The sequence below is a fragment of the Stegodyphus dumicola genome, chromosome X1 (genome assembly GCF_044657685.1).
Source record: "Stegodyphus dumicola isolate Sdum_Otavi_A_Nest chromosome X1, ASM4465768v1".
In the NCBI taxonomy this organism is placed as follows: Eukaryota; Metazoa; Arthropoda; class Arachnida; order Araneae; family Eresidae; genus Stegodyphus; species Stegodyphus dumicola.
Window position 1 is genome coordinate 250,515,037 of NC_140780.1, and position 24,169 is coordinate 250,539,205.

The 24,169-nt window shown below is 34.1% G+C and overlaps 1 protein-coding gene across 6 annotated transcripts; it reads right to left on the minus strand.

Annotated features, from left to right (window-relative positions):
- Positions 1 to 294: 294 nt before the first annotated feature.
- Positions 295 to 22,149, minus strand: LOC118186154 (centromere protein V-like). 6 transcript variants are annotated; one of them, XM_035356208.2, is made up of 4 exons: positions 22,008 to 22,149; positions 17,158 to 17,297; positions 13,101 to 13,285; positions 295 to 911 (listed from the first exon to the last, which is right to left on the minus strand). In XM_035356208.2, exons 2-4 carry the CDS (start codon positions 17,265 to 17,267, stop codon positions 796 to 798), a joined length of 411 nt encoding a protein of 136 aa, XP_035212099.1. In that variant the 5' UTR covers positions 17,268 to 17,297; positions 22,008 to 22,149; the 3' UTR covers positions 295 to 795. The 6 variants fall into 6 exon arrangements, with proteins under 6 accessions (XP_035212099.1, XP_035212097.1, XP_035212102.1 ...); XM_035356206.2 differs by having other exon boundaries at positions 17,158 to 17,272; positions 22,008 to 22,143; XM_035356211.2 differs by having other exon boundaries at positions 17,158 to 17,267; positions 22,008 to 22,031.
- Positions 22,150 to 24,169: the final 2,020 nt, after the last annotated feature.

Below are 24,169 nucleotides of genomic sequence, written 5' to 3' on the forward strand. Positions count from 1 at the left end.
TAACAATTAACAAATATAAATTAATGGTTATTTTAAAAATATTTTTTGTTCGTAGTACCTAATCGGGCTGCCGAGCACATACAAAACAATCGGCGAGCACAAGGTTGGCGTAGAGTGTGCAACGCCACGCACAAATAATCGAAAGAGCAATGCACTTAAATCTGCATCTAGGGGACTGCATTCTTTCGACTACGTTTCCTTCTTTTTTTGGCTGCCAATCCCAGTATTCTGATGCCAGTTAAAAAATCGTGTTTAATTATGTTGTCTACGTAAATATATTAATGTTAAAATATGGACAATAACAGAAATTTCTTTAATTACATTTAAACAGAGTGGCATTTTTAGGACAAATTCTTGAAAAAAAAGCCGGTAAATCACTTTGTAATCAAGAAATACCATTCAGTTACACAGATGCATAAATGGAATAGAATATATATATATAATGTAAATGAGGCAAAAAGAGTGGAATAAAAAATTTTGCTAATAATAATTAACTTAATTTTAAATTTCTTTTATATTCTACAATAGTGGAGCATAGCAAAGAAGGCACTACATGTAGAATAAAGTTTTACATATCAAAACGAAATAAAAGAATGCCTCCAAATTCTGAATACAGAACTTCAAACTTAGGTACTATTATTTCATCTCCCTTGTAGAATTTACATCAACTCTAGTTTTTCTGAGTGTTATTTTTATTAAATATAGCATCAATGATTGATCTAGAATTGCTTTATCTCAAATACCTATTTTAATATAAATTTCAGCTCTAAAAATCTGTGACAGAAACTCATACACCTAATGGCTACAAATAGGTGGATTCTTTTTCATTGAAGCCTCCCAATTTTGGCCATCAAATTCAATTTCTTCCACATCTTCTATTGTTCCAGAATCTAGACAATAAATCATAATACCTGAAAAAAACAATGCACTATATTATAAACTTTTACTGAAATCACACATGGCTGTTTCTAACTGCATATAATTTTAAACATTTTAGTGCGAGGTTTTACAATGATACACGTTCAGGTATCACATTTATGTTCATTGCTTACTTAATGCAGGCAGCGAGTATAATTGGAAAGTTCCCATTTATGGAAAATAAATTATTCACTATTTTAGCAATCCTATTTTTCGACCAGGTTTTCAGAACTTTACAATCAATTGATCAATTGATTGTGACTTTTAGTTACTAGATTCCTGTTTTTCAGACACAAGGTCATGAAATATGATCTACTACAGTCCATCAAGCAATAAATGTCATGTAGGAATTTGCTATTTACTTATATGTGTACCATATATGTATTTATATGTTCTATTTATTTATATCAGACAGTTATATGCAACCGCCTTCGCCGGGAATCGAACCACGGACCTCTGGAATACCGGCCCAGCGTGTTGCCGTTACACCACGAAGGCACGTTAGGGAAGTGGGAGAAATACCTTATATACTCCCTTTTTAAAGGGCGACTAGGGTTTTAGGGGACCTAGTCGCCAAATCCTGGGTGCAGAAAATCATCATCCACAACCCTTTTAATTCGGGCGCCACTTGTAGAGTCATTAGGTTAATTGGAAGCAGAAAAGATGAAAAATATGCTACTGCCTTCGCCGGGAATCGAACCACGGACCTCTGGAATACCGGCCCAGTGTGCTGCCGTTACACCACGAAGGCACGCTAGGTAAGTGGGAGAAATGCCTTATAAGTTCCCAAACAGCAACATTTCCAAAATCAAACAGTATTCTTGCCTTTTCCATAATTAATTCATTGAGGATCCTAAATCAGACAAAGAATACTATAGTTAGGAATTTTAGGGCCCGAGTATTCGGACACAACACATAACTTAAAAAATTAATTTCCTCCCCTCTTCCATAGTTTGTGTTCAAAAACTATTTGAGGAGGACGAACATAAACGAATTCAACAGAAACAGGGTTTTACCAACTAGATTTATGCTCAGATTGAAGGTGAGAGGCCTTCTTCCCTTCTTTAGTCCATTCAGCACATCAAACAGTTAATTCCAAGTCAAACATTAAGATTTTTCAGGAAGTACAGATGAGGAACTATTAAGCGAAAGAAGGTTCATATAAATAAAAGTCGAAATGACAATTTTGTCGAAATTTTTAATTTTCTTTTGGGTTTTAATTAATTTTCAGGAAATATATTTTGTTTCAACAAATTTAATAATTAAGTCTTTTTCAAATGAAATTGTTCAAATAATTGACAGTCAAACCAGTTCTAATCAAAATATCACGTAAAATACATACTACATCCCAGTGGACGAAAATAAAGAAGAAAAATTAAAAATTAAATTTAGAAAATGCAAAAAGTTCTTGTCCTCAGACCCAAAATTGGCGATCATTACAAATTTGCGATCAATTTTTATTGTAATGATCGCAAAAAGCCTTTTTCAACAATTTCATGGCTGTATGTTGTGTATTTTATATGATAATCCTGTGCTGACACACTTTTATGAAATAACAAATTGAAATTTTTAATCTTTAATATAGCCGATGATCAGATGTATTTAATTTTATTCGTAAATGAATGCCATTTTAAAGAGTTTTTTTTTTTCGTTAATATTTTTATTATTTTAAAACATTTATAAAATGCCCTAACTTTATCAGGTTCAATGTTCCTTCTTACCTTCTTCGGGAACATACAAGGACCTGACTCGGAACAGAGAGCTTACTAAAGCTATGTTCACTAATTGTGGTAAGTAGACAGGATACAGACGAAGGGTATACAAAACCCTTTATTTTTCTCTATATACAATAACTTCCGTACTTCGGAATACACCGACCCGCTACTCGGGGTCTAACGTAAAAGTATAAAAATAAAACTAAACTCTAATTTAACTTTAGAATAATAAACGTGGAAGATTGGCCTTATATTAACAGGAAGCGTATGTAGTACAGAGACTGGGAACACTACAATACGTTTAAATTTATCAAGAGGATTAAAACCTCTGGCCTGGAAGGCAAACAGCAACTAAGTAACTTCTAAGGTAAGCGGCCTGCTTTGACTCACTGCTTCCTCTCTCTCGCTTGGCAAAAGGCCACAACTTAAATACTTGGCGTTCGCCAGACAAACTTTGCATAAAAACCTTAACGCTTATAATTCTGGCCGGAAGTAGAAAATAAGAAGTGATAGTAAAGATTTAAAATAAAATAAACGTTAGTAAAACTTAAGATCCTTACATACTTCCCGCCAGAGTTAATTAGTTTGAAACTGAGGTCTAAAACGACCTTGTTGAAAACTTTTAGCTCTAGAATCTAACGCGAGGCCAATCTTTTACAAACATACTTCGCTAGAAACTAGAAATTTAAAAGAAAGAAATTTTTTTTTTTTTTTTTTTTTTTTTTTTTTACAATAGCAGCTCCCAGGATATACAACAATTTTTTTTCATCTGTACTGCATCTAAACAGGAGCTTTTATTCAATTCTGGTTCCTTCCAGAGATCTGGAAGGAAAACTAGTTTAATGAAATGTTACACAATGAAATAGCAAGTAACATATACAATTATACTTCTCTTAACATTCTTATTTCATTCATGACTATTTTAATTATCTCTCCCCGTGCTCTCTGACATGTGTTGTAAAAGAACACCAAACACGAATGTGTTTCTGTCTACGTGTTCCACACTTCCTCCTACAATCAAAACACTAACGTGTTAAAATTCAACATAACAAGACCTCTTAACACACCCTAATTTCAACTCTAAACCCTGAGGTACTATTCTAAAAGTGGCTAACTCTAAAGTGTAGCGTCAGAGAGCCTAACTACATCATTAAACCTTTAACACATATTCGCCATGCTTTAGTCTTTTTACAGTCACACGAATAAAAAAAAATTTTAACATTCACTTTTACCATATCACGGTATTTCTTAACATTTAAAATAACAGTTCACATTGTATATAAGAACATATCAACATGCCGTTAATTTTACACATTTGAAAACATATATTAGTAGTACATTGTTAACTTCTATTCTTTTCAAAGCAAGTGCCAATTCTTTCTACATTGAAATACTACATTTCAAAAAGTCTTTCAGACTAAAACTTCTCTCTTGCTAGAATGTTTTAAATAAAATTTATACAATAACTTTTTTTTCAATATTTAAGTCTTTACACAACGCTATTATACATCAACTTCAGTTTACGCGCGAGTAATTTAAAAACATAATACGAAAATCGGTAACAACTCATTTCTCGCCCTTTTGGCGATAAAGGTAGACCTCGCATGAGGTAAAACTTCTTGGAATCTGCCACTTGCAGTAAGAATGAAAGATTAACTTAAGTTTGCAAAGTAACATAAAATTTTACTTATCTTTGTGATATTCGGACATCCTTTTCTGGGCCCAGTCTTTAAAGGTATTGCAGATAGTTGTGTGATTTATCCTCCTTCTTGTACGGGCTCGCCCTTCAGTGCTTTCCTCTGGAAGCTTCCTTTTTTCACCAGTTCGGTCACCCTTGAATACCTTCTTTTTCTCCTCTGCTTGTGGTCTTGGCCGTTTGATGGCAGCTGGTCTTGGCGGAACCGGGAAACTTCTGTCGTGTTCCTGCTTGGACCTCGTTGTGGCCGTTCAAATTTTCCTTGTAACTTTTCCTCCGCCGCTGATGGCCCTTCCGCAGTTCGGCTACGTTTACTGCGGAGAGTCCTGTCGGATGAGTCGATCTTCCGTTTTAGAGCCGGGTTATAGTTGCCGTCATTTCTCCTGGTTCTCTTTGCATACGTCGTCCTTCTCCCTTCTTCATTCTGGGGGTGTTCGCGAGCTCTCTTTTCTGGACGGTGGAACGGCTTCTTTTTCTTGCTACCTTCAATTTTTCCGCGGGGCAATTTTCTTTTCACTTGCTCCTGCCTCTTATTGGCTTGCCCTTGTACTTGTCGTTTTTCCACCTCTGGAGCTTGCGCCTGCGGTGTCTGCCGTGCCGGATCCTGCAAGAGATCTGAAAATATTTGCATTTTATTATGATCGAAGTAGGGCTTGATTTGATCAATGTTTGCGGAACAGGTTTCACCATTTCTGGCTTTTAACACTACTACAGCGTGAGTTATTTTTTCTATAACATATGGTCCTTCAAATCGTGGAAAAAGTTCGGCAGTTTTATCTTCTGGTGCTGAAGAAAGTGAATGCTTAATTTTTAAAACTTCATCCCCTACTTTATAAGTTTTACTCCCCGTCGTTTCAAATCATAATAGAGCTTCTGTTTTCTTTGTGCTACTTCCGTATTCTTTTTTGCTTCTTTTATTAGTTTTTCTATATCACCCATTTTAAATTCTGGGGCTCTTTGTTGCACATAAAATAATTTATCTAACGGTGTTATAATCTTTCTGCCTAGAAATAACTCAGCAGGAGTTTTGCCCGTTGTATCATGTTTTGCGGTCCTAAGGGCGAAAGCAACTTCATTGACATAGTTATCCCAGCTTTTATGAAAATTTTTAACATAACTACGGATAATTTTCACTATATTTCTATTGACCCGTTCCGCTATATTTGATTGCGGCCGATACGGGACCATTTTTAAATGACGTATGCCCAGTTTTTGGCACATGTCTTCAAATATATTACTTACAAATTGAGGACCATTATCCGATATAGCTTTTAGGGGCGCCCCGAATTTTAAAATATATTTATTTAAAATAGAATCAGTAACTAATTTCGCGGAGGCTCGTTTTAAGGGAACAATTTCGGTCCATTTACTAAAATGATCAACCATAACAAGGAGATAGCGACTTTTATTTAACTGACTTTTTGGGAAAGGGCCCAATAAATCGATGCCAATTATTTCATTTGGAAATTCGGATTTAATACTATTTAGAAACCCGGCCGGGCGGAAATTAATATAATTAACTGCTTGACATGTTGGGCAGGACTGGACATAAGCCCTTGTTAACTTTTGCAGTTCAGGAAAGTAGACTGCCTCGCGTACGCGTTGGATAGTTTTTCGAATACCAGCATGAGAAGCTAAAGGGCTGTCATGGAGCTCCTGCAGGATATTTAATCTAAGACTAGCTGGGATAACAGGTCGAAATTCGTTGTTGGAATTCGTAGTTTTTGTATAGAATAATAGACCATCTATTAGTTCGTAATGGGCCGCCCTATTTCTTATCGCCACAATATCTTGGTGGCTAAAATTTTGAGGATCCTTCAAATAGTCATAAATGCTTCCAAACTCAGGATCCTTACCCAGTTCGGTTATTACAGTTTCTCGGGAATTTATTGTACATGCTGTAAGCATTGCCACCTTTACGGTATTTCCTTGTTCGTCTATTTTAATTCTTGATAGGGCATCTGCTACGATATTTTCCTTTCCAAGGGTATGCTTAATTACCAGATTATATTCTTGCAGCTTGAGTGCCCATCTTATTAACCTGGGGGATAAATTTTTCCCTGAGTACAATCTAGTTACCGCCGCATGATCAGAGTACACTGTTATCGGCGCCTTTCCAAAATAGACTCGGAACTTTTGCACTGCTAACAGAACTGCAAGTGCCTCTCTCTCGGTCGCGGAATAGTTTCTTTGTGTTTGATTTAAAGTTCGGCTAAAAAATGCCACGGGCTGCTGATTTTGCGAAAGTACCGCTCCTACCGCATAATCCGAAGCATCCGCTGAAATTTCTAAATTCTCATCCTTTTCAGGAAATTTCAACACAGGGGCTTGCGCTAATGCTTGTTTTAATTTTTTGAAAGCACTATTGGCTTCGGCCGTCCACGAGAATCTTGCCTTTTTCCTTTTTAATTTTAACAATGGCTCAGCAATAGCTGCAAAATTTTTTATAAAGGACCTATAATATGAACAAAGTCCTAGAAAAGAAGAGAGCTTCTTTGCCGTGTTTGGAGTCGGATACTTTTGTACAGCGATTATTTTTGATTCATCTGTCTCGAACCCTTTTTGAGATATTTTGTAACCTAAATATTTTAATTCAGGGGCTGCAAATTTGCACTTTTCGACATTAACTTTTAGACCGGCCTCATTTAATAAAGAAAACACCTGTCTTAAATCCTGTACATGTTGGTCGAGATTATCACTAGTAATAATGATATCGTCTAAATAGATAAATGTGGACTTTCCAAGAACAGGTCTTAACACAATGTCCATGCATCGCTGAAATGTTGCCGGGGACCCTGAAAGGCCAAACGGCATACGCAAAAATGCATAAGTGCCAGACTTGGTTATAAAAGCAGTCTTAGGCACGTCTTCAGGCCTAAGCCCTATTTGAAAATAACCAGTCGTTAAGTCTAAAGTCGTCATAAATTTGGTTGATTTTATGTTCCTTAAAATTTCTTCTATGATCGGTAACGGATATACCGGATATTTAGTTATGGAGTTTAATTTACGGTAATCAATAGCGAATCTCCATCTTTTTGGATGCGTCAAAGGATAGTCATTATTTTTCTTACATAAAACCACCGGGCTAGCATAACTACTTGAGATGGGCGTTATGATCTTTTTACGTAGCATATCGGTAATATGCCATTCTATAATTTTTTCCTTATTCTTATCATACCGGTATGGTTTTTGACGAACTGGCATTGCATCTCCGGTGTCAATACTATGGTTAGTAACCTGAGTAAATCCTGGAATATCACTAAATAACGAAGCAAATTCACTTACCACTTGTCGGATTCTTCCTTGCTCGTCATTAGGGAGGTGGTCAAGTTTTAACATCGGCGGTTCAGCGTTTTCTGTACGAACTGGTTTCATTGTCAGCTTAAGGGACGCTTCATTAAAATCCAGCGTAGCTTGTGCTTCTGAAAGAAAATCTATTCCTAAAATTAAATGTGCTTGCAGATTCTTTACTATAAAAAACATCACCTTTACTTGTTCGTCCTTGATACGGATATACAAAGGTACTTTACCTACGCACTTACATTTTTCTCCTTGCGCCGCTAACACTGTCGTATTATCCGCATTATATATGCGGTATTTGCGAAAATACTTCCTAAAAAACTCTTCTGCCACACAGGAACACTGCGCGCCGGTATCCAGGAGTGCGGTGGCTGGGATATTATTCACCAAGACTTCAATCTTCGGAAGAGTCAAATTTTTCACCATTACTGTATTTAACTTGTAGGAAGAGGGGTTTTCGTGGCCTTCGGATTTCCGCACCCTCTCGTCCGCAGAAATCCGTTTTAGTTTAAATTATTTTTCCTTTCCGTGCTTTCCTTCTTTTTCCACTGGCCTTGAGACTTTTTTCCTGGGTTGCTATTGAACTGTCGACGTTCGCCGGCTGTTTTTGAATGCTCGGGTTTCCTTGCCCACTGATTCGCTTTTTCTCCGTAGCCGTGTGCTTGAGTTTGCTGTAGTCTTGGCGTACCAAATTGGTTTCGCTGTTGATATTGGCATCTTCTTTCGACGTCCGCCGTTCTTCTACTTTCAAACTGGATTGCTAGCTCAAATAACTTTTCCAGTGTAGTCGGATTTCTCAATTCAATAAAGTCTTGCACTTGGGGTAGTAACCTCGGCAAAATCACTTGAATTATTTCAGGATCCGGACGGTTTCCATACAAGAGCTTGAAAACGTGAATTTTTCTTAAAATAAAGCTCGAGAGGTTTTCGATTCTTTGTTGATATATACTGAAAAGTTCCGTTTCTAATTTCGCACGATCCCTTACAACAGGGAAGGCTTTTAGTAGGGCAGTCTTGAAATTTTCGTAAGTATAGGTGGGACTTCCTGCTTGACCCAAGAGAGTTCTGCCTATACATTTGAACCAGTTAAGCGCTTGGCCCCTCAAAGCGCTGGTAGCTAAGGTAACTTTCTGAAACTCGTGCACGGGGTAGAGCATGAAGTGGTCATCCAATTTTTCCAAAAAACTGGTTACCGGTGAGTTTCCATTAAATGTTGCTTCTGGTTTCATCGAAGCGCGCATGGTCTGGACGATGTAACCAAATCCTTCTAGGGCGGCAGCTGGCATTTCTGGATTCTGAGCCGTTTCTGCAGGCAGCACAGGTTCTTCTTGAAACTCGGCCATGGTTATTCTTCTTCGTTGGGCGCCACTATCAGGGTCAATGTTCCTTCTTACCTTCTTCGGGAACATACAAGGACCTGACTCGGAACAGAGAGCTTACTAAAGCTATGTTCACTAATTGTGGTAAGTAGACAGGATACAGACGAAGGGTATACAAAACCCTTTATTTTTCTCTATATACAATAACTTCCGTACTTCGGAATACACCGACCCGCTACTCGGGGTCTAACGTAAAAGTATAAAAATAAAACTAAACTCTAATTTAACTTTAGAATAATAAACGTGGAAGATTGGCCTTATATTAACAGGAAGCGTATGTAGTACAGAGACTGGGAACACTACAATACGTTTAAATTTATCAAGAGGATTAAAACCTCTGGCCTGGAAGGCAAACAGCAACTAAGTAACTTCTAAGGTAAGCGGCCTGCTTTGACTCACTGCTTCCTCTCTCTCGCTTGGCAAAAGGCCACAACTTAAATACTTGGCGTTCGCCAGACAAACTTTGCATAAAAACCTTAACGCTTATAATTCTGGCCGGAAGTAGAAAATAAGAAGTGATAGTAAAGATTTAAAATAAAATAAACGTTAGTAAAACTTAAGATCCTACAACTTTAGATAGAAAAATTCAGCTTTTCCCCTTCAAAATACCAAATTGTTGCTATTAAAATGCAGAATTAATATGCATAACAAAGTTCTGTACAGTTTATAGCGTGTTCATTTTTGAAGTATTAAAAAGGAGCTCAAAGTTAACATAAAGCAAAAATTCAAGTTACACCCTTCCACCCCATCACAACTCACACACAAGGCAAAAAGCCATATTTGAACACAAATCACTGCTACGTGGTTTTTACAAAACTTTGTATGTAAGTATAAAATTATCTGTTGGTGAAAGAGTCAGCATGTCAGTTCAGAAAAAGTTCGACTTTGTGTCAAAACGCATATGTTAGCACATGGTTGTACACATGCACATATACTATATATCTTGAGCCATCTTTTTGAAACTCGAAAAATAGAATTTAAATTTTCTAGATGGATCAGCTGGAACGAAAGATATCAAACTATACCTCTTTTTTTTCAACCACAATATAGTAGCTTTCCTTAAATTTAATTTTAAAGTACAGTTTTATTACTTTAAATTACTCATTAAAATATGATTTCGAAATATTGCAGCCTATTATGCACATAAGTACTCATTAATTATATCATGTATAATTTAAAATTTAAAGCCTAAATACTAATAACAAAACTTCGAATTTTATCTATCACAGTATGTGTAACAGTAGAATTATAAAAAGAAGTACTTCAGTTGTTTCTTGAATGTACATGAATATATTTGAAAAATGCAAGAACAAAAAGGGGAATAACTATCATAAACGAACAAAATCAATTTCCTCCCCTCTTCCATAGTTTGTGTCCAAGTATAAGTTAGCATATTTTTTATTCGGTCTGCAGATGATTAAATATTATTTAATGATTAAAATGTTGACTGACGAATTAAAGATTGATTCTTTGAAAATATAACACATTTTGATGTTTTCTAAATTTTTTTCTCTTTGTTTCCTAAATATATATTTTTTTCGTATTACTTTAATAAAACTTAACAGTGAAATTTATAAGATTACACTTATTTTTAAATTTCAGTAATTAGTCACAAGCACTAAAAACATAAATTTTAGCCCATGCTGGTCTTTAATGTGTTAAAGAAGAAATAATTTAAAATCACAAAGTACCGTTTGTCCTAAAGTAGATTGACAGCTTTCAAAATCTGTCGGTTGATTTCGGAAAACGGTTAAGGTTAAAAAAAACTTCTTGCAGCAGATTCATGTTGACGGGGCATACATTTTTTCTCCCAGAGTTCCTGTTAGTTCAAAGATCTTCCGACTGATGGCGCTACAGAAAGTAAACAAATAAATCAAAGAAAAATAATTGAAAATCGCATCACAATTCTTCGAAATGTTTTGCTGAATGAAAATTACATTATAATATTTTCGAAATGTCCACCATAAGCCGCAATCACATGTCGCAATCGGAGGATGAAATTAGAAGACAGTTTCTATGGTATGGCTGCACATTCGTCACTGATTATTTCTTTAAGTTTCTCTAGTGTTTAAAGATTTTTCCGGTACACTGAATCCTTCAAGTGATCCCAAAGAAAGCTGTCGCACGGATTCAAGTCTGGTGAATACGGTGCCCACTCTATTCCCTTTCCTGTGAAGTAGGGGTAATTTAAAGCAATCACAAGGTTATCAAAACATTCTTTTAAAAAATTGAAAACTGCACTCTCCGATGGTAACCATCCTAAATCGACGTTCCCGTTGCCATATTGCTTATTCTGCTTCCCAGACTCGAACTGAATCTCAAGATCTTCTACAACATACATGAAAAATAACTTATGCCTTACCCCAATGCTTATCTATGTTTCATTCACGATCGACAAAGTTCGGAAACAGATCCATGTATTCGACTGGGATGAGGGTTTTCTAACCCAGGAGCCCACAGAAACCTGAACTTCGTTCACGCATCGGCAACGTGCAATTGTTTCCTCAACGACCAGTATATTTGCTTCTGTAATAGCAGAAACCGGTGTCATCCAACATTTCCGACTTTCTCCACCGCAACACTACTCGTTCGTTTGAATTTCTCGCATCATGTTTTTATTGGATTAGTCTGCGAATTATTAGCGATTTGGAATTTGCATTGAAAGCTTCTTGTTGCTTCTGTAATACTCTCTCCCCCTCAGCTGAATTCCAGTACAAAGAAATTCCTTTCCTCCAACGAATACATCATTTCGACACTTTCTTACAGAATTTGCTGTTCAACTCTCTACTGCTCGTCTAGTCACAGATAACATTCCTTTTAAGTCAAAAACTCTTCTTCGGATGCGTATTTTAATGACTTGCAGACTTCAAAACTGGAAAGAACGGTAGAAGGGATTTGCAGCTCCATGTGTCGGAAAAGTTTTGAACTAAAACTACGAACTTTAAGAGAAAACATTTATGCCCTGTCATAAGAATTTTCTGCTAGACTTTTTTTAACCTTAGCCGTTTTCCTGTTATCAATTTTTGAAAACGTCAGTCTGTTTTACTCGGTATATGCTACATGGTAAATTTAATTCACTTTTAACTGGTAGCATTTATAACGTGCTGGACAAATAACAGGTGTAAAATTTAATGGCTATGTCATGAATATTTCAACTAGTCATTTTAAATTTAAGATACTTTAGCATTTTTCATAAATGTTGTCTGTAAAAATTGCAATAATAACACTAAAAAAGCATATCTGCTAATTTTGGAAATATTCAGAAAAATTCACATGAACAGTAAAATTTTTTTTTAAAATGTATATCTGATTACTTAGGGAAATAGCTGTCAGTAAAATTCACACGGAAATGAAATGGGGCACATTGAAGAAAAATGACATATAAATGTAGTTAAGAATTTAAAACTTCACATTTTAAACACATTCAAATTAATGAACTTCCCTTACGTTCCACCTATTTATTGCTTCTACAGTTAACAAAATTTTCAAAATTTAGTTGACAGTTAAAAAGAACACTTCTGTCTCCTTGAAGAATTCTTATTTGAATATTTGTTTGTTACATGGTTTGCAATCATGGGTCTGAATTGTGAGAAAATTTTTCATATTTTTATTTGACATTAAAAATCATGATTCATTCCACTCCTACGCGCTCTGATACTGTATACTGCTATGAGATATATATATGTCTATATCTGTATATGCTTCTGTATATGATCTGCATATGCTTCTCAGCATTACTAGACAGCTTTTGCCTCACTTGAAATTCCTACTGATCGGACAATCATTCAGAAATTATGAAGATATCATCGCCTGTGACTAACCATGTTACATAACTATTAAAGAATGTTATGTAAGACTGTTTCCTTTACAGTTCCTCCCTTCCTTGTTATGTAAGACTGTTACATAATTATTAAAGAATGTTATGTAAGACTTTATGAATACTGGCAAAAGTATTTTGCTATCAAAAGTAAATATTTCTTAAGAAATGTAGTAAAAACAACTTAACCTATTTTTTAAAATTAAGGTAATTTTAAAAATTATCTTGTATTTATGAAATAAATAAATAAATTTTTACATCCTTATGATACTTACTCATTCCAGTAGGATTTGAACGTGGTTTGTAAAAGCTCTGAACACCACACACTTTGCAAAAATAATGCTTAGCAATTCCAGTATTGAAAGTATATTCAGATAAATCATCCTTTCCCTTTAAAAGTGAAAAATTTTCTTGCGGAACAAAAAATCCCTTTATTTGTTTCTTTGAACATATGCTGCAACTATAATAAATATATTATATTATTAATGCTTATACAATAAAACTATAAATAAACAAGAAATTATTATCAATATTCATGTTGCAATTCAATGGAAGAAGATATTATGTTACTAAAATATCAATAAACGAATTCTCTTATTATTCATCAAATGTCACTCAATATGTCATGAAAACAACACAAAGAATAAGATTTTCATATTTGCAACACAATTTCCTTCATTCAGATATAATTTGGAATTCATTAAAACATACACTATTAAAATTTGTTTCATAGGAAGAAATAAAGTATTTTACAACGAGCTTCATTATTTTTAGCTGCTTCATTAAATAAAGACACCATTATATTAACCCTTTGCGGCACAGTGTGTTCGGTCTGGATACACCTAAAAATTTCTTTCTGTACGCACAGAAAAATTGAATAAACAAGGATTTATAGGTTACTATAGGTTACTCTGAACCTTCTTTATTTATAGTAGATGGCAGCTCAACGCAAACCAGTCCATATATTTTATCCATGTTTAGTTTTTTAAGACCCTCATTTTTCAAAGAAATTTCCAGATTTTTTTTTAGGGTATAAAAGGAATTGTTTGAAAAGAAATTTCGATGTTATTTTTTTGGCTATATGCTAATCTCCTTATTCTCTATTAGTTTTAAATTTTTACTTTCAAATCTTGCCTAAAATAAACTGCCCAGACCAGGCTCACCGATAATCTAGGACAACTAAGAGTCTGTATTCTTTGTTTCTCCTCATCTCATCGGTCAGTTCATTGACAACAATGCTCGTTTCAGCACTCTTTTCGAAGCTCTATTCAATCAGTGTGCCTACTTTGGGCACACCCACAGAATTAAACGATAAGTGCTATCTTCACAAAATTTTACTTGTGTACTCCTCTAGGCCTAATTAGACTGCCTACCTTTTTTTTTAAATCAAAACTCCAATTTTAAAAGGTAGCGTGCCGGAAAGGGTTAAAGCAAATTTTATATTTACTTTAATATTTTTCATAAAATCCAGCTGAAAGAAAAGGATTCACCAGCAATACAAAAAAAAGTAAACATTTGTTTAAATATGTGAAATGTGAAATCTAATACTCTGCATGATGCTGTAAAGAATAAAGGTCTTTGTTCCACTTATATACAATGATTCTCTTAATCATGCAGATGCTTTAAAATAGAAAGCGACAATACCGGAAGAACTTGAAGCTCATAAAGAAATAAAACACGGCAAGCAATACCATTTTTACCTTATTGTAAGCCTGTTAATAGAAAATGGGTATTCAAGATCGAGTATAATGCTAATGGAACACCTAAAACAATTCAAAGCAAAGCTGGTTGCCAAAGGCTTGCGTTTGTTTAAGGAAATCTATATGGAAATAACTGAAAGATTGGAGACTAACAAAGAAAGGCAACTACAGAAGCCAATTTTCAGATTTTGTGAAGGCATGTATGGTTAAAAACAATCAGGTAGAGCATGGTATACAAACATACATGGTATTTCAGGTACTGCGTATGCTGATTTTGATTATTATGTATACTGCATAATAAAGGAAGAAAGAATTGTAATTACTGCTGCATGTATGTAGATTGTTCTCAGTTATAGTATTGGATAAATGATGAATTACCCGCAAGATCTGCTATAAAAGATTTGGAAGAATGATCATAAAACAGGTTGTGCCATCTGTTCATTAGTTAAAGTAGGTATCCAATGTGAACGCATATTTCCTAACTTAAAGATGGTTGTGCACAACGATATGAATTGCTGGTGCATGAATATCGTACATAGCAGTAGGTAGCACACCTGCCTTCCCCAGGATTTCTGAAAGGAGCAATATTTTCCGCTGTAACAAATGAAGTTGGTTGTCCAGACACTGAATCATTTTCCAGGCATCATCTGAATAACATAGCATGATATGGGCAATCATCTTCCAGTAAAGCAAAAGACTGCCCAATAATCCACTTTTGATCAGGAGGATTCACTTTCAGCATTTTTCCTTTGCTACAGCTCAGAAAAAACTAACATATAAAGCTTATTCCTGCCAGTTATAGTGACAGTTTAAACCTATCTCAATATGAGTAAAATATAGAGTTCAACAATGAAAAAATAAATGCCATTTTCTTTCCTATGGGTGGTAAGGCTACTAGAAAACCAAAGTTGAAATTTAATGGTATAAAGATTAATTTTAAAAGTCACTTTAAATATCTTGGAGCGATTATTGATGAAAAGCTAACTTTTATTGAACATTTTAAGGCGATTCACAGAGATATAGAGAAAATTTTAAAATATTATAAAAGTACCTTTGATTCACAAACTTTAAAGTTAAAAAGCACTACCCTTAGAGATATTTATTTAAATGTTATTAGGCCAAAAATTTTATATGGTATTGGCATGTGGGGCTGCCGGGCAGGAAAATTGATTGGACTGAGAACTAAACTGGATTCATTGCAAAGGAGCTGGCTGCTTGCAATCACAAGAGCTTTCCGTACTATTTCTACAGAAGTTATTTGCTTACTTGCTGGCATTCCGCCACTCTCAATTTTTTATAACTTTTATTATAAAAAATTTTTACTCAGCTATGGTTTTAAAAAGATTTTAACATGTGAAAATGGTGATGTTTTGAATGGTAACGCCTTGACAGGAAAAGATTTTATTAATATACATCCAAAAGATTTCAAGGGTATACCGTACGATAAAGATTATACGAATACTGGCATGATTGATATATACACTGATGGCTCCGGATATGAAGGTGGAACTGGTTGCGCTTTTGTTATTTTTTATTACGGAGTCGAAATCTATAATAGAAAAATATGATTAGAAGGAAATAAATCAGTGTATCAAGCTGAAGCGGTTGCAATTAGAGAGGCACTGCGGTGGAGTTATAAAAACTTAACACAGTACTTTACAATACATATTTATTCTGATGCTCTCTCGGCCCTACAGGGCTTGGCAAATCCGGAACCAAGTAATAGACTCCTTTTGGATATAAAAAGCATTTATAACAAAGTAAGAGAGAAAAATGGTAAATTTTCATTGGGTCAAGGCACATATTGGTGTTATCGGGAATGAAAGGGCGGATATGCTAGCTAAAGAGGCTGCCCTGGGAGAGGGTGATATTTATGACGCTATTAATGATTCCAGAAGAATTACCTTGAGAAAAATGAAAGCAAGTATAATTTAGAAATGGGCTCGGGAATGGAATGGTTCAAATAAAAATAAGGGTTATTTGAGGATTTTGACCATAAAAAGAAAAATGGATCTATTTAATAATATAGATACTATTCAAGTTATCACGGATCATGGTAGATTCCCGGCCTATTTATACCGTTTTAATCTCCAGGGCAATGATCAATGCTTGGCTTGTGGGAAGTACGGAAATGCAGCTCATTTTATGGAAGAATGTAAACTGACCGAGAGTGTGAGGACGAGATTTGGAAAAATAAATGAACAGAATGTAATTGAAAAAAGAAAATTCTTGAATAGCTATGCAACAGAAATTATGAGGATTGTGAATGAAAACAAGACTATCATAGGAATAGGACTTTAAATTTTTTTGTTTGTTTGTCTGCGTCGGGTGTGCTGCGTTAACCATGAGGCCGATTATTGTCGACCAGGAGGGTTGCAGCATACTCGTAAACTAAACCTTATAACGTTAGCATATTAACCACAATTCAACAAAGTTATAAATTAAGTTTCGTATAAAATTTAACGGCATGTTAGGCTTTTATTATTTCCATAGAAATTTGTGGCAGCATAAAGGGAAACAAGGCACGGAATAACTAATTTAAACTTTTTATTTCAACACAGAAATTTTCAAAATACTTAATTCTGAAATCAGATATCACAGCACTGATTTTTCAAAAAGAATAGCTACTTACTTGCATTTATAAACCTTCACCCTAGGAGGACCTAAAGCAACAAAACGAACTGCTCCACAGTGACATCCCCCAGAATGCTGTACATTTGAACGTTTTGATTCCATCTTCATCTAATCTTGAATTTAGAAGAGAAAATGATCCTAACATACCAATAAAAATTCATCAATAAAGAATATGTATCATATAAATTACGTACAAACTAGTGAATTTTATTTTTATTTTTATTTTTATTAGTGTTCGAGTAAAGATGAGATCAGGTGCAATGTGAATTATGAAAACGATTATTGGTGTGGGAAATAAAATGGTGACTCTTTTTTAAAAGACTGACTTTAATTATTCAAGACAAAACCTGCAAAAATTATCTAGCACTTTTTATTTTTGTGCATACAATTTCCATAATGCTCTCTATGGAAATTTACAATGAGTGTTAATATTCGAATCATTTTTAATACAGTATATTGATGCCTCACATAATGAATGTTCCACATAATAAACCTATGAAAAGACAAACAAATATCACACATAATAAACTCTAATCTCGCATTACAAACTGCAAACAAATACCGTCACACACTATCAACATAGGGTTAAGTTCACTTTATTTTTAGTATCTGTGGCAGATAAATACAGCAAAAGCACCTGCACATACACAAAAACAATGATCATTTTTTAATATCACATTATCACTAAAAGGACTGCAAGACCTTACTGAGTAGAAATATGTAATAATCTTTAATAACTAGAAAATTTGTAAAGTCATATTATTTCCAGAGTTGGTATATTTTACCTCAATATTCTCGAAAATATTTTGCTACTTTTCCACTAAAACCACACCATGCATTTTTGGTACCATATCAACTTATTCCTTTCCTCGGGTACTTACGAACTTGTGCAACCGCCTTAGTAGATGCAACCAAAATTCCAGAATGAGCCGAACTCTGGAAATCAAGCACATAACAATTCTTTAGATAACCATGCCCGTAACAGTTCTTCAAATTTAACATCTTTCAAGCAACATCGTCATTTTCATGCGCATTTTTCCTGTCGTATTTTAAGTTCCAACTGCATTTTTAGAAAAATTACGATATTTTTTGTCTTAAAGCCAATTTTAAAATATGCATTTTTGGAATTTGCCTGCTACAGAAGTAACTGCAATAAAATGTCTACAGAAATGCAGTATTTTGCTGCAAAATCACTGAAGGGAACACTTTTTAAAATCTAGTCTTAATGCAATTGCCATGAAATTTCCGCTAAAACAAAAGAAATAAATATCTACTTTTAAGTATTTTTACTGACTGATTTTGGGATAAATACCTAATTAAAATGTTAAATATGCATGCAATGTTTGTAACAGCTAAATTTTTGATTCTGCAAGTCAACACCATTTTTCTTCTATAATACTTCTATTCTAATATGTAAATAGCCTTTCCTCGATATTAGATGAAATGGAATAATTAGGAATGACAACAAGGAAACACTTTAAAATTTGATAACAAAATCCATTAAAAGCTCACTGTGTAGGAAAATATGGCTTCTTATTATTTTTTTTCCACTAACAACCTTTCATCGATTTCCACTTTGGAAACACCTATTGATTTTAAGATTAAGATAAGATAATATGAAATGGGCATATAACTCTCCCATGTCATTATGTCTATCAACCATTGCGATTCACTTGAAGCAAGCTTTCACTTACAAAACTTATACACATTAGCACCTGAGACGATAAATAAATTAATCACCTGGCAGTAATGAAAGAAATGTATGATTCAATAAACCACATTTGTGTTTCAGACACCTGATTAAGGCTGGGGTTAGAATTTTATGTTATTTATGAATATCTCGTTTGAAAAGTTTGAAAGTCATTTTCTTAGTATTAAAAGTTTAAGGTTCACATAATCGAGGAACCCGAATTTTTTTAGTTTTGATAATTTAATTTAAAAGTGAATTTTTTTTACTCCTTAATTTGTAATTGCTTTAGAAAGTCGGATTTGCATTTAATTAGGCAAATTTTATTTCTTAAAGTAGTCATTTTCGCATAATATAGTATTTTATTCATTTTCTCTCATTTCCAAGGCCCACCGGCGGCCGAGCGGTAAAGACGCTGAACACTGGTAGTTCGGTTCGAGGTTCAAATCCAGCGAACGGGCTGGCTGCATGGGCGTTTTCGTGGTTTTCCCCATGTGTAACATGTATACGAGCCAGTTTTCCTTAGAAAGTCCTCCACGAAGGCATCCCTCCCTTTAGGTAGATAGCCCTCGTGTGCTTTGCGATAATTAAATAATCCAATCCTCTCATTTCTAAGTGTTCGAATACGTGTAGGGAAAATTCTGAATACACCTGAGACTCGACCTTTCAGTTTTAATTGAATTTAATGTTTTTAAAGAGAATTTAATTGAATCTTTTATCGGTTTTTGATCTCAAATGGTTCAGAAGAACGCAACATGCATTCGAGACACATTAATCGACTTTTATGAAACTTTAATTGGTAAAAGTTTACAATTGGGTGCCCCTTGTTTTTTGGCGATTCTTTTTTGACGCCAAGATCGGCGCCAGGAAGGCATAATATCAAGATAGCCGCTACACAAAACCAAAGTAAGAAATCAAAGAACTGCACAAACTTGGCGTCCATGTACACATCGATCTATTTTCACTAGAAAAACATCAGAGAATTGCACAAACTAGGCATTGCGAACTGCCTTAACTTTGTCCATGTATAGGTCGATCTATTTTCATTTTAAAAAAAATCGGGAAGCTAAAGCTAGCTAATTTTGGCGATGAAACCCCATTTCTGGTTACCATAATAGTTATTTCATCGCCAAAAATTGAACAAAACTTGTCGCTAATCGAAGAGGCACCCAATTCTACACTATAGCCCTTTAATTCATTTTCCCCTGATGAGTTCTGAATTAGGTTTTCCGACAAAGCAATTTAATTTTAATTTTTATTTTTATTACCAATTCGCATTTTTATTTTTCGGGTTTATTCTACTGATGAACTCTTATATTAACTTTGATTATGTTTAGCTACAGTGTTAGACCTTGTATCCACGGTTGCAATTATTAATATTGTTAGGGAATTTCCTTGTTTTGATTCCAATTTAATTGTAATTTAGGATGCTTTAATTTACACACGCATGTATATATAATATCAGGGGTGGTCGTAGATGAGTGTTGTGTGTAGCTTTTACGCAAATAATATATATATATGAAATATGGTAAACTAAAACTACTCAGTGTCCAAAAAAAGTAATTAATTTATTTCGTATCTTTTTATAAAGTTATGGGAAAGTTCCTTTTATACGCATGTGTGAGTTAGTTATTGTTGCGTGTATACTAAAAAATACACCCAAAACACAACAGATTGTATCACCTGTCATAAGGATGCCGATGGATAATAAAAAAGAACTCATTCTTCTGATGTGGAGATAAGGCAACCATTGTATTTTGTAACAATTATACAGAATAGCACATCATTCCATGTTGCTTCTTACTTTCAATGTTTAGCTAATATGAAGAAATAAGCTATCACTTGTTTAAATTTTTGTATAAATCCTTAGATCTGAAAATCAGTGACTTTTTATTATGGTGCTACCTGAAGTCATAGATACAGAGAAAACATCCAACATCACTAGCAAACTAAAAACATGATAAATAATGATGTGTATCAATGATTCTTATAGAAATGTTGATTCTTCTTCATCTTAGCTTGTCTTCAGGTAGTATACTTCCATAATAAGTACTCCCATATTCAACATTTCTCGTGTGATATTTTCTGGTTTTTCTTACAAATGAAGTGACATCTACAGAAAGCAACTGTAATTAAAAATTTTAAAAATAAAATCGCTTAAAACCTCCTGTGACTTTTATGGATTTCTTTACGTGATTTTTTGCAGTGTATTCTTACTATACACTGACACATACATCACTAAAGTATATATTTTTTTAAAGACTACTAAATTTTGTATAGTTTAATTCAGCTTCATTTCCACCAACGGATTTTACTGCATTAAACATCTTAAACTCTATTTAATAAAGACTAAAATAAATAAAAAATGCATTTTAAATACATTTTGCCCTGTCTGTGGAGAAAAAAATAATATTACACATATATGACTGTTTTAGAAATAAAAGAAAATAATGGACATACATTACACATGCAGGGGTCCTTTCTTAGTGCATAATCATGCAATAAGAAAATAATCCAACAAATATAATATATTTCGAAACAGTATTTTAACATTTCATTAAGAATATATCTAAATCTGGCAAACTAAAAAATTAATTTCTGGTTGATTTTATTTCATTATTTTTAGCTTATCAGTTCTAATTAATTTTATACGTAACATATTCCATTACTTTTCCCCAGCTAGACAACATGACAAGTTATTTCCCCCAAAATAATAAGAAATCCCCCCTTTTTTCAATGCATGAAATATAAATTGTACAAACTCTCTTAAAACTTTTCTAAACATTAAAAATGTATCAAATTTTTACTTATAAATTATTTAGTTTTTACAACTAGCAAACTCTGCTCAATGAGAATATTAATTAATCCTAATATCTCGTTTATTCGAGTTATATTTTCATAATTCTTAGTCTCTGTCATTTCAAAATAAAGGATAGAACATACTAATGCCGCATAACCTATACAGGTTGGTTATAAGAAGCCAAACATACGGTGTTACACATTCCATTTTCTTTCAGGACAGAAAAATAGTAAAAATCAATTTTACTTGCACTTTTAATTCATTTTAAATAGGCAGCTTTAATTCAGTATAAATAGAAACATCCATATAAAATCTAACGTTAATCGTGAATAAAAGAATAAATGGATTGGGGATACATTACTAAAAACTGCGAATTAAAATCTTTAACTTATTTCCAACAACTGCATAACCAGCAAAGAAAGAAAAAGTAACGCTAAAATAAATCAGTACTTATTCTAGCTGGCCGCTATCTTCCGGATGTTTATTCCTCATTGGCCAACGTGTTTCCTAGATGCAAAAGGTCAAGAATTTGCAGATAAAACTTAGTATGTTTAGATTCAAAGTATGCATTTGCAATTCACTCATGTATATGAAAATGCATAAACGTATTTTTACGGTTGGTGTTCGAATGGTTATTGTTAGTTACAATCATAAATTTTGCTCATTGTGTACTTCTAATGACTATAGATTAAATTTAACCTCAAAAGAAATTATGATTTCTAGAATTACTACACTGTCCTTTATCATGAGGCATTACAGTTACGAAGTCTATTGTCACGTGATTTACATGTCGCTAGCTAAGAGATGAATTGCTACGATATTTGGCTGTTTATCACCTTTGGAGTTGAATTATGGCAGAATTTATAAATTATTTGACCATATGATGTAAATAAACTTCGAAGATTTCGCGTTAGGGTTGAATGCTGTTATAATTCTCGCTGAGAAATTGCTTCCGAATGATAGCTTAGTTAAATTCACTGATTAAAGTCTGACAAAACAACTGAGGCGTTTAATTTGCAGAATTACTCGGAATGAAAAATTTTTCTGCTAAAAAATAACAAATAAAAGGAGAATGATATTTTACATTTTAATATCTCTATATTCCTGAAATAGTATTTCATATTATTTTTTGTAACAGCATGAGGAAATTTTGTGTGTAATTAAATCTATTAAAATAAGTTGCAAAATTATTTAAACGCGATTTTTCCCCGCCAAAGCTCTGAAACTGTTTAACTGTGAAAATTAAAATTTTAAAATATTGTTTTAACGGTGAATTAAATGCTGTTATAATGATAATTTAGTTAATCATTAACGATTATGCTTTTGGCATATTTTAGCACTGTTTCGTAAATGAATAATATCATACTTAAGATCTGATTATTTAAAAACTTTAACAAATATTACGCCTGCCTCATCCCAAAATATAACCTTATTTTAATCGTTTATGTATTTTCGAGTGTAACGTAATGTCAGAGACCCGTCCTTATGTGCCAAAACATGGGAAATTACTCGTTTATCCTTTTCTATGGGGTTGGGACATAAATGTCCCGCACATTCACTACTTTAAATGTGTCTCAAGAAATTTCAGTAAGCTATGAAGATTTAAAATTTACTCCTTAATATGGATTAGGAAGTGCAAGACCCTGGTTTTTCTGCTTCTTTCGTTTAAAATAGGTGACTAAATGGCCATAATACGTATGAAATTGGTCCCTGTAGCCCACAGGAAATGAGATAACCATAATGAGGCTGTCAGGAAATTTCGCGAAGCGCCGGTGGCCGTAGGTTCACCTTGTCAACTGATGTCAATCGCTGCTATCTGCTATCATAAGTGCTCTTCAAGAAACGCTATTCTAAAACATAACGGAAAATCACACAATGGCATCTACTCCGGATGCGCAACAGCGCGGAAGTTAAGCAACTGCTCAATAGATTGAATGATGCCGTCAGGTCTCTTAACAAATTTTCAATCACAACAAAACTGGACTAATCACCTACGTCGCTTTCTACGGATGATAATTCCATCTGGAGAACATGCTCTAGATATAGAAAATGCTACAATAATATTCCGCCCCTTAAAGGCCCTGACAGGATCCATTACACCGAAACTGAGAAAGTAGAACTCTTATCTTCGCATCTGGAATCTCAGTTTTGCATAAACAACATGCATGACACAACAACAGAATAGATTATCTCTGTATTTCATAACAATTACACAACAAACCCAGTCACAAACAACATCATTCCAGTCCTTCGTCGGAAGTTATTGGCTATGTTAAGAAGTTAAAGAAAAACAAAAGCCCCGGCATTGATCAAATCAACAACAAGATGAAGATGCTACCACTGAAGTTAATATTCAAGCTGACCAACATTTTCGATGGCATACATTCCACAGGAGTGGAAAACAGCTAAAATCACCGTTATTCTCAAACCAAATAAACCTGCATTTGAGCCTGGTCGTACAGGCCTATTAGTCTACTTCCTTGCATAAGCAAGCTTATGGAAGCAGTTATCACCAAAAGAGTA